The sequence below is a fragment of the Callospermophilus lateralis genome, chromosome 20, assembly GCF_048772815.1.
Source record: "Callospermophilus lateralis isolate mCalLat2 chromosome 20, mCalLat2.hap1, whole genome shotgun sequence".
Lineage (NCBI taxonomy): Eukaryota > Metazoa > Chordata > Mammalia > Rodentia > Sciuridae > Callospermophilus > Callospermophilus lateralis.
Genome location: NC_135324.1, coordinates 3,089,876 through 3,100,800, shown reverse-complemented (window position 1 = coordinate 3,100,800; position 10,925 = coordinate 3,089,876). Strand labels below are relative to the sequence as shown.

The following is a 10,925-nucleotide window of genomic DNA, read 5'->3' as shown; positions in this document are numbered from 1 at the left end:
AACTAACTCAACCTAAAAACCAGTAATAAACCAAGATGACTGGAAATGCAAATCATGTCTCAAGGATAATTGGAAGGTAAATGAGCTAAAATCATCACTCCTGTGGGTCTCGTAGGTAAGTAAGCAGAGGGGGTCCATCCTCCTATCAGATAAAATGGCCTTCAAGCCAAAGTTCATCAGAAGGGACAAAGAGGGACATTTCAGACGGTGGAGAAAAATTATGCATCAACAAAACAGAAATATTGAACATTGATGCCCCAAACAATGGAGCATCTGCATACATCAAACAAACCCTTCTCCACTTCAACAATGACATCCGTCACAACAGAATAACACTGGATCCCTTTCACACACTGCTCTCCTGATGCACAGATCCACCAAACATCAACTCAACAAAGAACATACAGAACTACATGATCCAATCAGGCAGTTGGACCTAACAGACACACAGAGCATTTCATGCATCGATGATGGAATGCACTTTCTTCTCAGCAGAACACAGATGCTTCTCTAAAAGGGACCACATCTTAGGACCACATCTTAAGCAACTCTTAGTAAACACCAAACCATAGGGATAATACCTTGCATCCTATCAGATCCCAGTGGAATAAATTTAGAAATCAACAATAAAGGGCTGGGGCTGGGGCTCAGCTGTAGAGCGCTCACCTAGCGTGTGGGAGGCCCTGGGTTCGATCCTCAGCACCACATAGAAATAAATAAATGTATTGTGTCCAGCTACTACTAAAACCTAAATATTTTTTTAAAAAAGAAATCAACAATAGGGGCTGAGATTTTGGCTCAGCGGTAGAGCGCTCGCCTAGCACTGACGGGACCCAGGTTCGATCCTCAGCACCACATAAAAATAAAGGCACTGTATTGTGTCCATCTACACCTAAAAATAAATAAATTTTTTTTAAAAAAAAAGAGATCAACAATAAAATAAAAATTGAAATTACTCTCACACATAGAGACTAAATAACATACTACGGAATGACCAATGGATATCAGAAGAAATCAGAAATGAATCAAAAAATCCTTAGGGGTCCATGAGAATATTGACACAACATATCCACCTCTCTGGGACACTATGCACGCAGTTCTAAGGGGAAAGTTTATTGCTCCTTTATCCAAAGAATAGAAATCACCCAGTGAATAACCTAACATTACATTTCAAAGGCTTGTAGGTCATGGATTTCCATTTTTTACCGGAACTTAAGAGAAAATTGGAGCCCCCCGTCTCCCCAGATGGCTATTATCCAGAACAGGATCACAATCAAGGGACAAGTGAAATGTTCCTCTGAGGAATGCATCATCCTGTGCTCCCCAGAGGGGTCCTGTCACCTTTCTAAGGGTGCTAAAATGACAGGCTGCAGAGAGATGAGCTCACAGCACCCCTTTCCTTAAAATTCGGCAGGCTGTTCTCAGGTGCACCAAGTGCCCTGCGTCCGTCCATCCAGGTAGGTGCCTCTCTGCTGCACAGATGTAGGGATTGCGTGCACGGGCTTCTGGGAGGAGGAGGGAAGGGGGCAAATTGGGTCTCTCGGTGCAATTTTGCAATTTCTGGTTGCTGGAGAAGAGACATCCAGCGCTGACCACTCTACTCCACCAGCCAATAGTCCTCTGTAAAATGCACTGAAAGAAGCTTTCCTAAGTTACGTCCTCTGTTTCATTTGAGAGGGGAAAATCTGTGCCTCCCAATGGCTACAAGCATTTATTTTTAGATTTTCACAGAATCTTTCTGGTCTTTCCATTTCATTAAATTGAAAATTAATGGTGCCCCAATCCAAAGCATATGTTCTGCGCATTATCAAATTTCAAGGGAGAAAGCTGTGACCCTGATGTATTTTCTCTTTGCGTTATTCACTTACGTTATTCTCCTTCCCAATTCCCTAAGATTGAAGGTATTTGAAGAGACTCTAATAAATATTATTAGAAAGAAGCCTTGGAGATGTTGGAGCTCATCCTGTGCAGGTCTGAATGCTCAGGTTTTGATTTTTTTTTTAAAGTGCATCTTTTCATGCAAATGCATTTACAGAGAAAATGGGAGCCAATCTCCTTTTCTTCTCCATGAAGCATCTTGGACTTGACTCATGCCATGGATCGGTTCATCGTGGAGACCTTCTCCTGCAGGTACGTGTGGGTCTCTCAGTAATGACAGTTCAGGGTCGTGACGAAGCTCCTTTGGAGTTTCTGGATGTTAGAAAAGTAATTTTTTTCTTCTTAGGTTGCTCAAGACAGACTTGAAAAATACGGTTAGGGTCTTACTGCCTTTGGGAACTCTGGCCTGTTATTATTTCAGGCAGGGTCATGGCTGGGAGGTGACATGTCTGACAATTTCTTTTAGCTTGGTTTTTATGCAAGGCTCCTATGCTTTCTAATAAAAATGAGATATTAACCCACACATAGCTACATACTTACCTTTAAAATGTTTACATGTAACATTTCAGTAAGTTGCATGTATTTGATGGGTTTTTTTTGTACGGATACATTAGTGTGAGACAGGGATTTTGGAGAGAAGCTGGGTATGGTGGTGCATGCCTGAAATCCCAGCAGCAGGGGAGGCTGAGGCAGGAGGATCGCGATTTCAAAGCCAGCCTCAGCCATGCAGCAGGGCCCTGTGCAATTTAGCACGATCCTGTCTCTTAATTTAAAAAAGAGGTGGGGGTGACTTAGAATGTGGTTCAGTGGACACACACCCCTGGGTACACATCCTCCACCAACAAATGTTGGACCCAGCTGGATAACACCAGACGTGTGTGACCTCGCCCGTTCTACACAGTTAGGTTTTGTATTTACAAATGTCCTCTCACTCTTGTTTATGCTCTGGAGAAAGGTGACTCATTTTTCTTGCTGCTATTGTAGGATTTTACCTTCATAAAAATAGGACTTTCCAGTCATTTTAAAGCAACGATGAACTGAGGTCTTAATTTCTGAATAGCATTGAAAATCCGTGTCTTCTCATCCCTGCTTTATCCAAAAATTTTATATTTCCATGACTGCATTATTGGAAGTGACCCTGTACTATTATTCTTTAAAGCATCATTTGAATTAGTAATTCAAACAAGTTTGTGCAAAAGGATGCATGACATTTTTATGAATAAAAACAACTAATTAGAGGGGAAGAGTTCTGAGCCTCCTTCCTACCTAGAAACGATACAATTTGAGAAAACAAATTGTGGTTAATTACCATAATGTGATCACAAAACAATTTAAACATGTATAGATTTATAATAGTGTACTCCACATATAAGTCAAGATGTTACGTCAATTAAAGGTTGAAATTTTTTTAAAAAAATTTCACCTCTCCTCCCAGCGGCTCGGGAGGCTGAGGCAGGAGGATCGCGAGTTGGAGGCCATTTAAACTTTTAAGCAAATATCTACTTGAGTTCTGAATTCTTAAAAGTCACCCTCTATTCTCCAATCTGTCACATGTCACATTTCCTTAGCAATTTTTTCTTTTGGGTACCTGGGATTGAACCCCGGGGAACACTCTGTGACTGAGCTGTGTCCTCAACCCTTTTATTAAAATTTTGAGTCTAACAATTACCTAGCACCTATGGGGGTCCCGGGCTTGAGATGCAGATTTGCAAGACAAAATCTTGAGGATCGATTTTTCTACGTGGACCTCTGGAGTTGGGAGAAATGCCACTGGTTTCTTGGAAGATGGAAGGAAACCTGGACTCCAAGAAGACTCACATTTCAAGATGAGTTTGAGGTCAAGGCTGAATTCAGACCCTCATCTCACTGGGGGATCTCATTGTGTATTTTGCTTTCCAAGAAGATGGACCCAAAACACTCTGGGCAGAGTGCAATAATCCTCCCTTTCCTGGCGGGAAAATTTATTCCATGCATCAAATTCACTGAGTTACTCTAAAACTAGTTGCTGCTCTTAAGACGAATCCTGAAGGTTTCCCAGGAACCAGGCTGATGAGCCCAGAGCCCAAGGCTGTGGCTGCAGGGAGAGTTGACGCGCAGCTCTGGCGCCACCTGGTGTCCAATGCGCGGCTCCGCACGTCCAACAGGTGCATCTCTAGCGCCACCTGGTGTCCCATGCGCAGATCAGCACGTCCAACGTGGGGAAATCACACCAAGCCCAGGGCGCACCAGGTGGGATAGGTTGATGGGGGTTTTATTTATATTCATTTTAACTTGAATTTAAGAAAAAACAAATTCCGGTGAAAGAGAAGCCATTGCCAACGTGACCTATTTCCTTGGTGACCAAAACACGAATTTGATAGAAGATCATGTCCATGTGGTCATTAAAATTTTCTCTCAAAATGCATTTTTTTAAAAGGGGGGCTCAGTGGTCAAACACCCCTGGCTCAGTCCCTGGTACAAAAAAAATTTTTGCTCAGGGGAGACACAGGGGCCCTGAGGTTTAGGACTTGAGTGTTGGCATCAAGAGTAAAGAGCCGGGCACGGTGGTGCACACCTGTCTTCCCAGCAGCTGGGGAGGCTGAGGCAGGAGGATCATGAGGTGGAGGCCAGCCTCAGCAAAAGCAAGGCCCTGAGCAACTCACTGAGACCCTGTCTCTAAATAAAATACAAAATAGGGCTGGGGAGGGGGCTCAGGGGTCGGGTGCCCCTGAGTTCAATCCCTGGCACCCCCTAAAAATATATATATTTTAGTTATAGTTGACACAAAACCTTTATTTTCTTTATTTATTTTTATGCGATGCTGAGGATCGAACCCAGGGCCCCGCACGTGCTAGACAAGTGCTCTGCCCCAAGTCTCAGCCCCAGCCTCCCTGAAAGTTTTAATAGAATCCGATTCCTGAGATCTGCTCCCCAGAGATCCCCATTTTATCCGTTGGCGCTGGGGCCCAGGCACTAGGACAAGTGGGTCATTTTATTTAGCGGTCACACGTTCTAAAAATGGAGGCTTTATTCCTTTTAATTAAAAAAAAAAAAAACAAACAAACAAAAAAAAAAAAAAAAACAGGGAAACTAAGACCCAGAGAAGTGGATTCACTTTCCTAAAGTCACACAGCAAGGGCAGAGTGGCACTGGGACGTGTGCTCAGAGGTCTTCTGGATTCCAGGACATCGGGGACAGAGGCCTCTCGGGGAGTGTGTGCACACCAGGAGCAGGGGACATGCGGAGAGACTCTCCCTGCTGTAGGGCCAGGGTCAGGGCTGGACCCCAGGATGCACTTTCTCCCCAACATGACAAGCTGTGGGCGTCCTTGTCCCCAGCTGAGCCCTGCCTGGTACGTCAGGCCCAGGGTGAGTCAGTAACCAGGCAGAGAGGGCTGGGAGGCAGGCAGGGACCCAGGGCCAGGCCCCGGGAGGAAGTCACATGGCCAGGGTCGCCGGCCTGACCCGGGAGATGTGAAGGGAGGGACAGATTCCAGGCCCAGAGGAAGGGCCCGGCCCACGGGATGAGCTGCCCCGGCCAGAGAGCATCCCCAGGAAGGGCCTCGGGGTGGGACCGCGATAAGTTTCTCTTCCCAAGGTGACCAGGAGCCCGCGGTCAGCAGGCCAGTGGCCAGTGAGGTACAATGCAGCCCAGAGGACCCGGAGGCACCCAAGAACAGCCACACTCCAGGCGCTTTGTGGAAAGAGACTCTGTCACACCAGGGTGACCTTGGACATGAGTCCCTTACTCCAGGTCACCGGGTAGAGAGGGCGCCTCGATTGCGTCTTTCTGGAACCCTAAGGACCGGCGGCCACGTCCGGCTGGACACAGACTCAGGGCTGGCACAGGGGAACCCTCATACACGTCAGGATCACCATGACCAAAGAGCCACCCGGGCTGGAGTGCAGGACATCTGCTGACTGCTGTCACCGAGGCTCAGAGAGGCTCATCGGCTTCCTAAGGTCACACAGCACGAGGCTGGGTGTTTTGCTGGCTGCCCCTGTGTCTCGGGAGCCTCCTAGGACCCGCCTGGGGGTTCAGTCCCCCGCTCTGTGACTGGATTGTCACCACACCCTTCCTGTCCCCAAATCCACACGCAGCGTTCATGGCCCGACACGGTGGCGGAGGAAGGGGCTGCAGGTAGCAAAAAATCTAAAGCATCCCGCGGGGGAGGGGGGAGGACCGGGCTCGTAGTAGATGCTCAATAAACGATTTGTGCAGCCAGAGTTCAGACGAAGGGGCTGGGTCCTTATTAGATCAGGTGGAAGGTGGACAGTTTGGATCTTAAGTGTCCCCAAAGGCTGATGTGGCCAAGGCTTGGTCCCCAGGCTGTGAAACTCCTGGGAGGTGGTCAAATATTTAGGAGGTGGAGTCTCACTCTCCTCGCGTGGATCCGTGGACGTCTGAGGCTGAGGCAGGAGGATCGCGAGGTGGAGGCCAGCCTCAGCCACTTAGCGAGGCCCTGAGCAACTCAGCGAGACCCTGTCTCTAAATAAAATACAAAAAAAAAGGGCTGGGGACGGGGCTCAGGGGTCGAGGGCCCCTGGGTTCCATCCCCAGGACCAACATATTGATATAGATAATTGATTGATTGATTGATTGGACCAGCGCGGCACTAAGTAGTTTATCAGTAAAAGCTTTTTCTATGCTGAAGTTTCCCAAAGAGCACAAGAAAGGACAATGGAAACCCTGGGCACCCCCCGCGGGGCTCCCTGCGCGACAGTGATGAGCCTGATTGTGCCCGGGGAACCCCAGCGGCCTTCCCCGCTGTGTCCAGCAGGTGGCGCCAAAGCACGCGGCCGACTGTCACCTGCCCCAGAGTCGCCGGGTTGGGCTCAACCTGAGCCGCCGCGGCTGAGAGGCGTCCTCTGCTTCCCTGGGTCCCAGCAGAGGGGGACCCACTGGGCAGCGAGATCTGGGGTCAGCTTTCTGCAGCGAGTCCCACTGAATCCCCAAACAGGTCTTCCCCTTGGTCTAGGGTCCAAGGACAAAGCAGAGCTTTCCCAAGGGACAGCCCCCCCCCCAGCCCACCAAGGACTGAATGACCAAGAAATCGAGAGCCCCCAAGACCCCCAGCAAGTGCGACCCGCCTGGAACCTCATGGTGTGCGATGTCTTCTCTCACATTCTGGAACTGATCCTCTCCCTCTGGTCTCTCTCTCTCCCTGCTTCCTGACTGCCACCAAGGGACAGTCACCTCCACTATGGGCTCACAGTAGAGGACACGGGACAGACCCAAAGACAACAGGGCCAAGCCACCTTGGACTGCAACTTCTGAAACTAGGAGCCAGAATAAACCTTTTTTTTTCCCCGCTTACAACTTAATTTATCTCGGGTGTTTTGTCACAGTAACGGAAAGCTGACTTACATAGTCCTCTCAACACTCTCTAGGGTTAAATCTCAATTCCGCCAGGTGCTGGCTGTGGGACATTTGGGACTTTTCTTTATCCCTCCACAATTGACATTTCCTGGTCTATAAAATAATGACGGGTGGGATGATAATAATAACATCTGCATGATAGCACTATCAGAGGCCGGATCTCTGAGTGACACCACCTGGCACATAGAGGTGCCACCTCTGTGTGATATTTCAATCAGTCCTCAGGCTCTGGCCCCAGGAGGGCAGAATCTGGACTTATTGATCGCTTGCTCTTCAATCCTAATTTCCTCCTCCATCTCTCTCTCACCTGCAACCGCCTTGCCCATCTGCCCTGATCCACTGGTCTCTCTGTAATATCTCCAGCCACCTTCCATAGTGGCTCTGAGTTCCAGCAGAACTGTCCCAGCCCACCATACAAGCAGTGTGTCTTTCTAAACTCTCTCTCTCTCTCTCTCTCTCTCTCTCTCTCTCTCTCTCTCTTTTGGTACCAGGACTGAACTCAGGGGCCCTGGACCCCTGAGCCCCGTCCCCAGCCCTTTTTATATTTTATTTAGAGACAGGGTCTCCCTGAGTTGCTTACTTGCTAAGTGGCTGAGGCTGGCCTCCAACTTGCGATCCTCCTGCCTCAGCCTCCCGAGCCTCTAGGATGACAGGTGTGCACCACGGTGCCTGGTGCCTGGACCCACAGTGGGGTCTCTGTGGCCTGCCTGGCTCTCCCCACTCCCTGGTGGAGTCTCTTTTAGAGCAGCAAAGGGACACTTGGACCCACCAACCCAGTGACTCACCCCTCCTTCATCCCTCAGGGTCTTCCCACTGAACTCCGAGCTCACAACCTGCGCACAGTTCTGGGCTCTGCATGGCGCCGTCTCCTCTCACCCCCCCTGGACTTCTTTCTGTCCAGCATGGCCCCAGCATCCCCTCCTGGGCTCACGCCCACCTCGGAGCTTTGACACTGGCCGGTCCCCTTCCTGGAATGCCAAGCTCCAGATCCGGTGTCCTTCGGGGCTCTGGGCCAATGCCATCTCTTCGGATCTGAAATAACCCTCTGGTGCCCAGAGCTCTCTTTCCCGCCATCTTGTCCTGTTAATCATCACTTGAGCCCCAGCCGTCTGGAAGAGTGGCCTTGCTCACTGGCCCTCTGACCCCTCGCCGGCTCCAGGAGGAGGGACACCTGCCTTTTCTGTTCCTTGGATCTGCGATGCCCGTGGCTGGGCAGGGAACCATGTGGCGGAACGATGTGGTGGCTTCCAGGGGAGAAGGGACGTGCAGTGTCAGAGAGGGAGAGAGATTCATGCAGACAGTGGTGACAGCCATGTAGGGAGGTCATGCGACAGGGTGGAGGAAAGGGGCGTCTACCAAACCGGCTCTGCCCCACCCTGGCTGGTGACTTTGGGGAAACACCTTCGCCTCCGTGGGCCTTGGGTTCCTTAGCCTGAAATTGGGTCCAGTACCCCCAGCTCCCCTGATCGGGTGCATATCCAAGGCAGGGCTCAGCACCTCTCCAGTCCGGTCCCCTTGAGTCCGGGATGCACCGCCCGCCGCCCCCCGCCAGGTGTCGCCGCGAGAGCGCGCTGAGCCACCAAGGGGCGCCCCAGCCCTCGGGCAGCTCCTGCGCCCCACAACTAGGTTGGGTGCGCGGCCACCCCATTCCTGTAGCACGACCCCAAGGAGGGGGGGGGGACTGTCCCACCCAGGCTCCCACCTGTAGCAGAAGGGAGGAGGGACTAGGTCCCTTTGGTCACCTTCCGCTCCCCTGAAGCCGGGCCCCTCCATCCTGGGCCGGGGGGAACCCAGGTGCGCCCCGACACCCCCAGCTCCCAGGCAACGGGGCTGCTATGGGAAGAGGCTCCAGAGCTCCCCACCGGCTGCGTCCTGGTCCCCTGCACCCGAGGACACCTGCGATCGGGCGACAGGTGGGGGGGCGATTGGGGTCCCGCAGCTGCCCACCCGCGCCCGGGAGCCGAGAAGGAGCGCGCCCGGGGCAGGGCGCTCCGGGGAGGCGGGCGGGGGAGGGGCCGGGAGGGACGGAGGGGGGAGGAGGGAGGGACCGGGCGGGCGACAGCAGCGTCCCCCCCCCCCGCGCACCCCCCGCGCGGGCTGCACTTGCACCGCTCGCTCGCGCGCAGCCCGGCGCAGCCCCGCGCGGCGCTCGCTCCTCCTCCCTCCTGCGCGGCGCGGCTCCCGCGCTCCCGGTGACTCTCGGCCCCGAGCGCGCGCGGACGGGCGCCCAGACCGACGGCCCCGGGGACGCCTCGGCCCGCGCCTCCCGGGCGGGCGGGCTATGCTGATTGCCCCGCCGGGGCCGGCCCGCGGGGATCTGCACTGCCCGGCCCGCGGCCCCGGCCACCCGCGGGGACTATGAACCGGAAAGCGCGGCGCTGCCTGGGCCACCTCTTTCTCAGCCTGGGCATGGTCTACCTCCGGATCGGGTAAGGGCCCCCGCGCCCCCTCCGCGCGCGCGTCCCGCAGCCAAGTTGGCGAGGCCAAGGACACCAACTTCCTGGGTGCCCCCCCCCCCGGGGGAGCCGGGTGGGCGCTGGGGGGCCCGGAGCCCGGGCGCGCACAAAGGCTCCCCGCCGGGCGGACGCTCCCCGCGGGGGGCGCACCTCGCTCCACCCGCGCGGGTCTGGGGACTGGGCATCCCGCGCCCATCTGCAAGCCCCCAGACACAGAGAGCGCCGCCTGGGACCCTCCAGGCCAGGGGGACAGCAGGTCCCGCGGGAACGCCGAGCCGGGATCGCAGCCGCTCCGCAAAGGAGGCGCGGGCACCGCCGCTCCCAGCGACAGGGCAGTCCCCAGGTGGCAGAGGGGGGGGCCGGTCCCTGCCAACAGGGGACAGGTACCCGGAGGGAGAGAGAGGGACCTTCGCTGGCCAAAACATAAACCGACCGACGCTCAGAGCCCTGGCACCACCCCATGCCTAGGGACCCTCAGGTGCCCAGAGTTCTCCCCAAGTCTAGGGGACAGCGCCTCCGCCCCCCGAGACACACACACACACAAAGGTAGGAGGGAGGGGGGAGAGCAGTCGCAGGGACAACCCCAAAGAGAGGCGGGACACCCCGATCTCCCCCCGACTGCGCCCCAAACGTGTCTGAGAAGTGGGGTGCGCGCATCTCTCCGCCTGGACGCGCAGGAGGCGACGGGGGTCGCTCCTGGGGCTGCGTTTGCAGGGCCCTTTGTACTTGGGAGATAATGCACGCGAGGCCCCGAGGGGGGTGGGTGGCGATGGCCGTCAGGGCGGGCGCCGAAGGGCCACCTGCCCCTCTGTCCCCTGGCTGTGAACTCCCGTCCGCCTCTTTTTTTTTGGGGGGGAGGGGGTGGAGGCAGCGCTGGGGCCTTGGCGAGGGGTGTGTGTGTGTGTGTGTGTGTGTGTGTGTGTGTGGCAGGTCCTTTGTGTTTTTTGACACTGCCACCCGGGTGCAGCCACCTCCCCATCCCCCGCGTCCCTGGAGTGGCCGGGGACGGGGGCGGGGGGGGGGGTTGGCCAGCGGACAGCCGCGGCGGTCACAGCAGGTGCGCCGCGCAGAGTGGACCAGGCGGCCACCGGCCCCGACCGCGGGCGGAGAGGCGACCGCGGGGGCCGAGCGCGCGCTGAGCTCTAAGTGCTATTGATTGGCCCGCGTCTGGGTGGCTCTCCCCGCTCCCATCTGCATCTTGGCTGGGCGACCCGCAGCCCCGCGCGCTCCTCC

The 10,925-nt window shown here is 54.5% G+C and overlaps 1 protein-coding gene across 1 annotated transcript in view; it reads left to right on the top strand.

Moving 5' to 3' along the window:
- Positions 1 to 9,594: 9,594 nt before the first annotated feature.
- Wnt7a (Wnt family member 7A) overlaps positions 9,595 to 10,925 on the top strand; it is a 29,974-nt gene continuing 28,643 nt past the window's right edge. The window contains exon 1 of the mRNA XM_077106254.1: positions 9,595 to 9,665. Coding sequence (XP_076962369.1) covers positions 9,595 to 9,665 — 71 coding nt within the window. The remainder of the gene's footprint in view (positions 9,666 to 10,925) is intronic.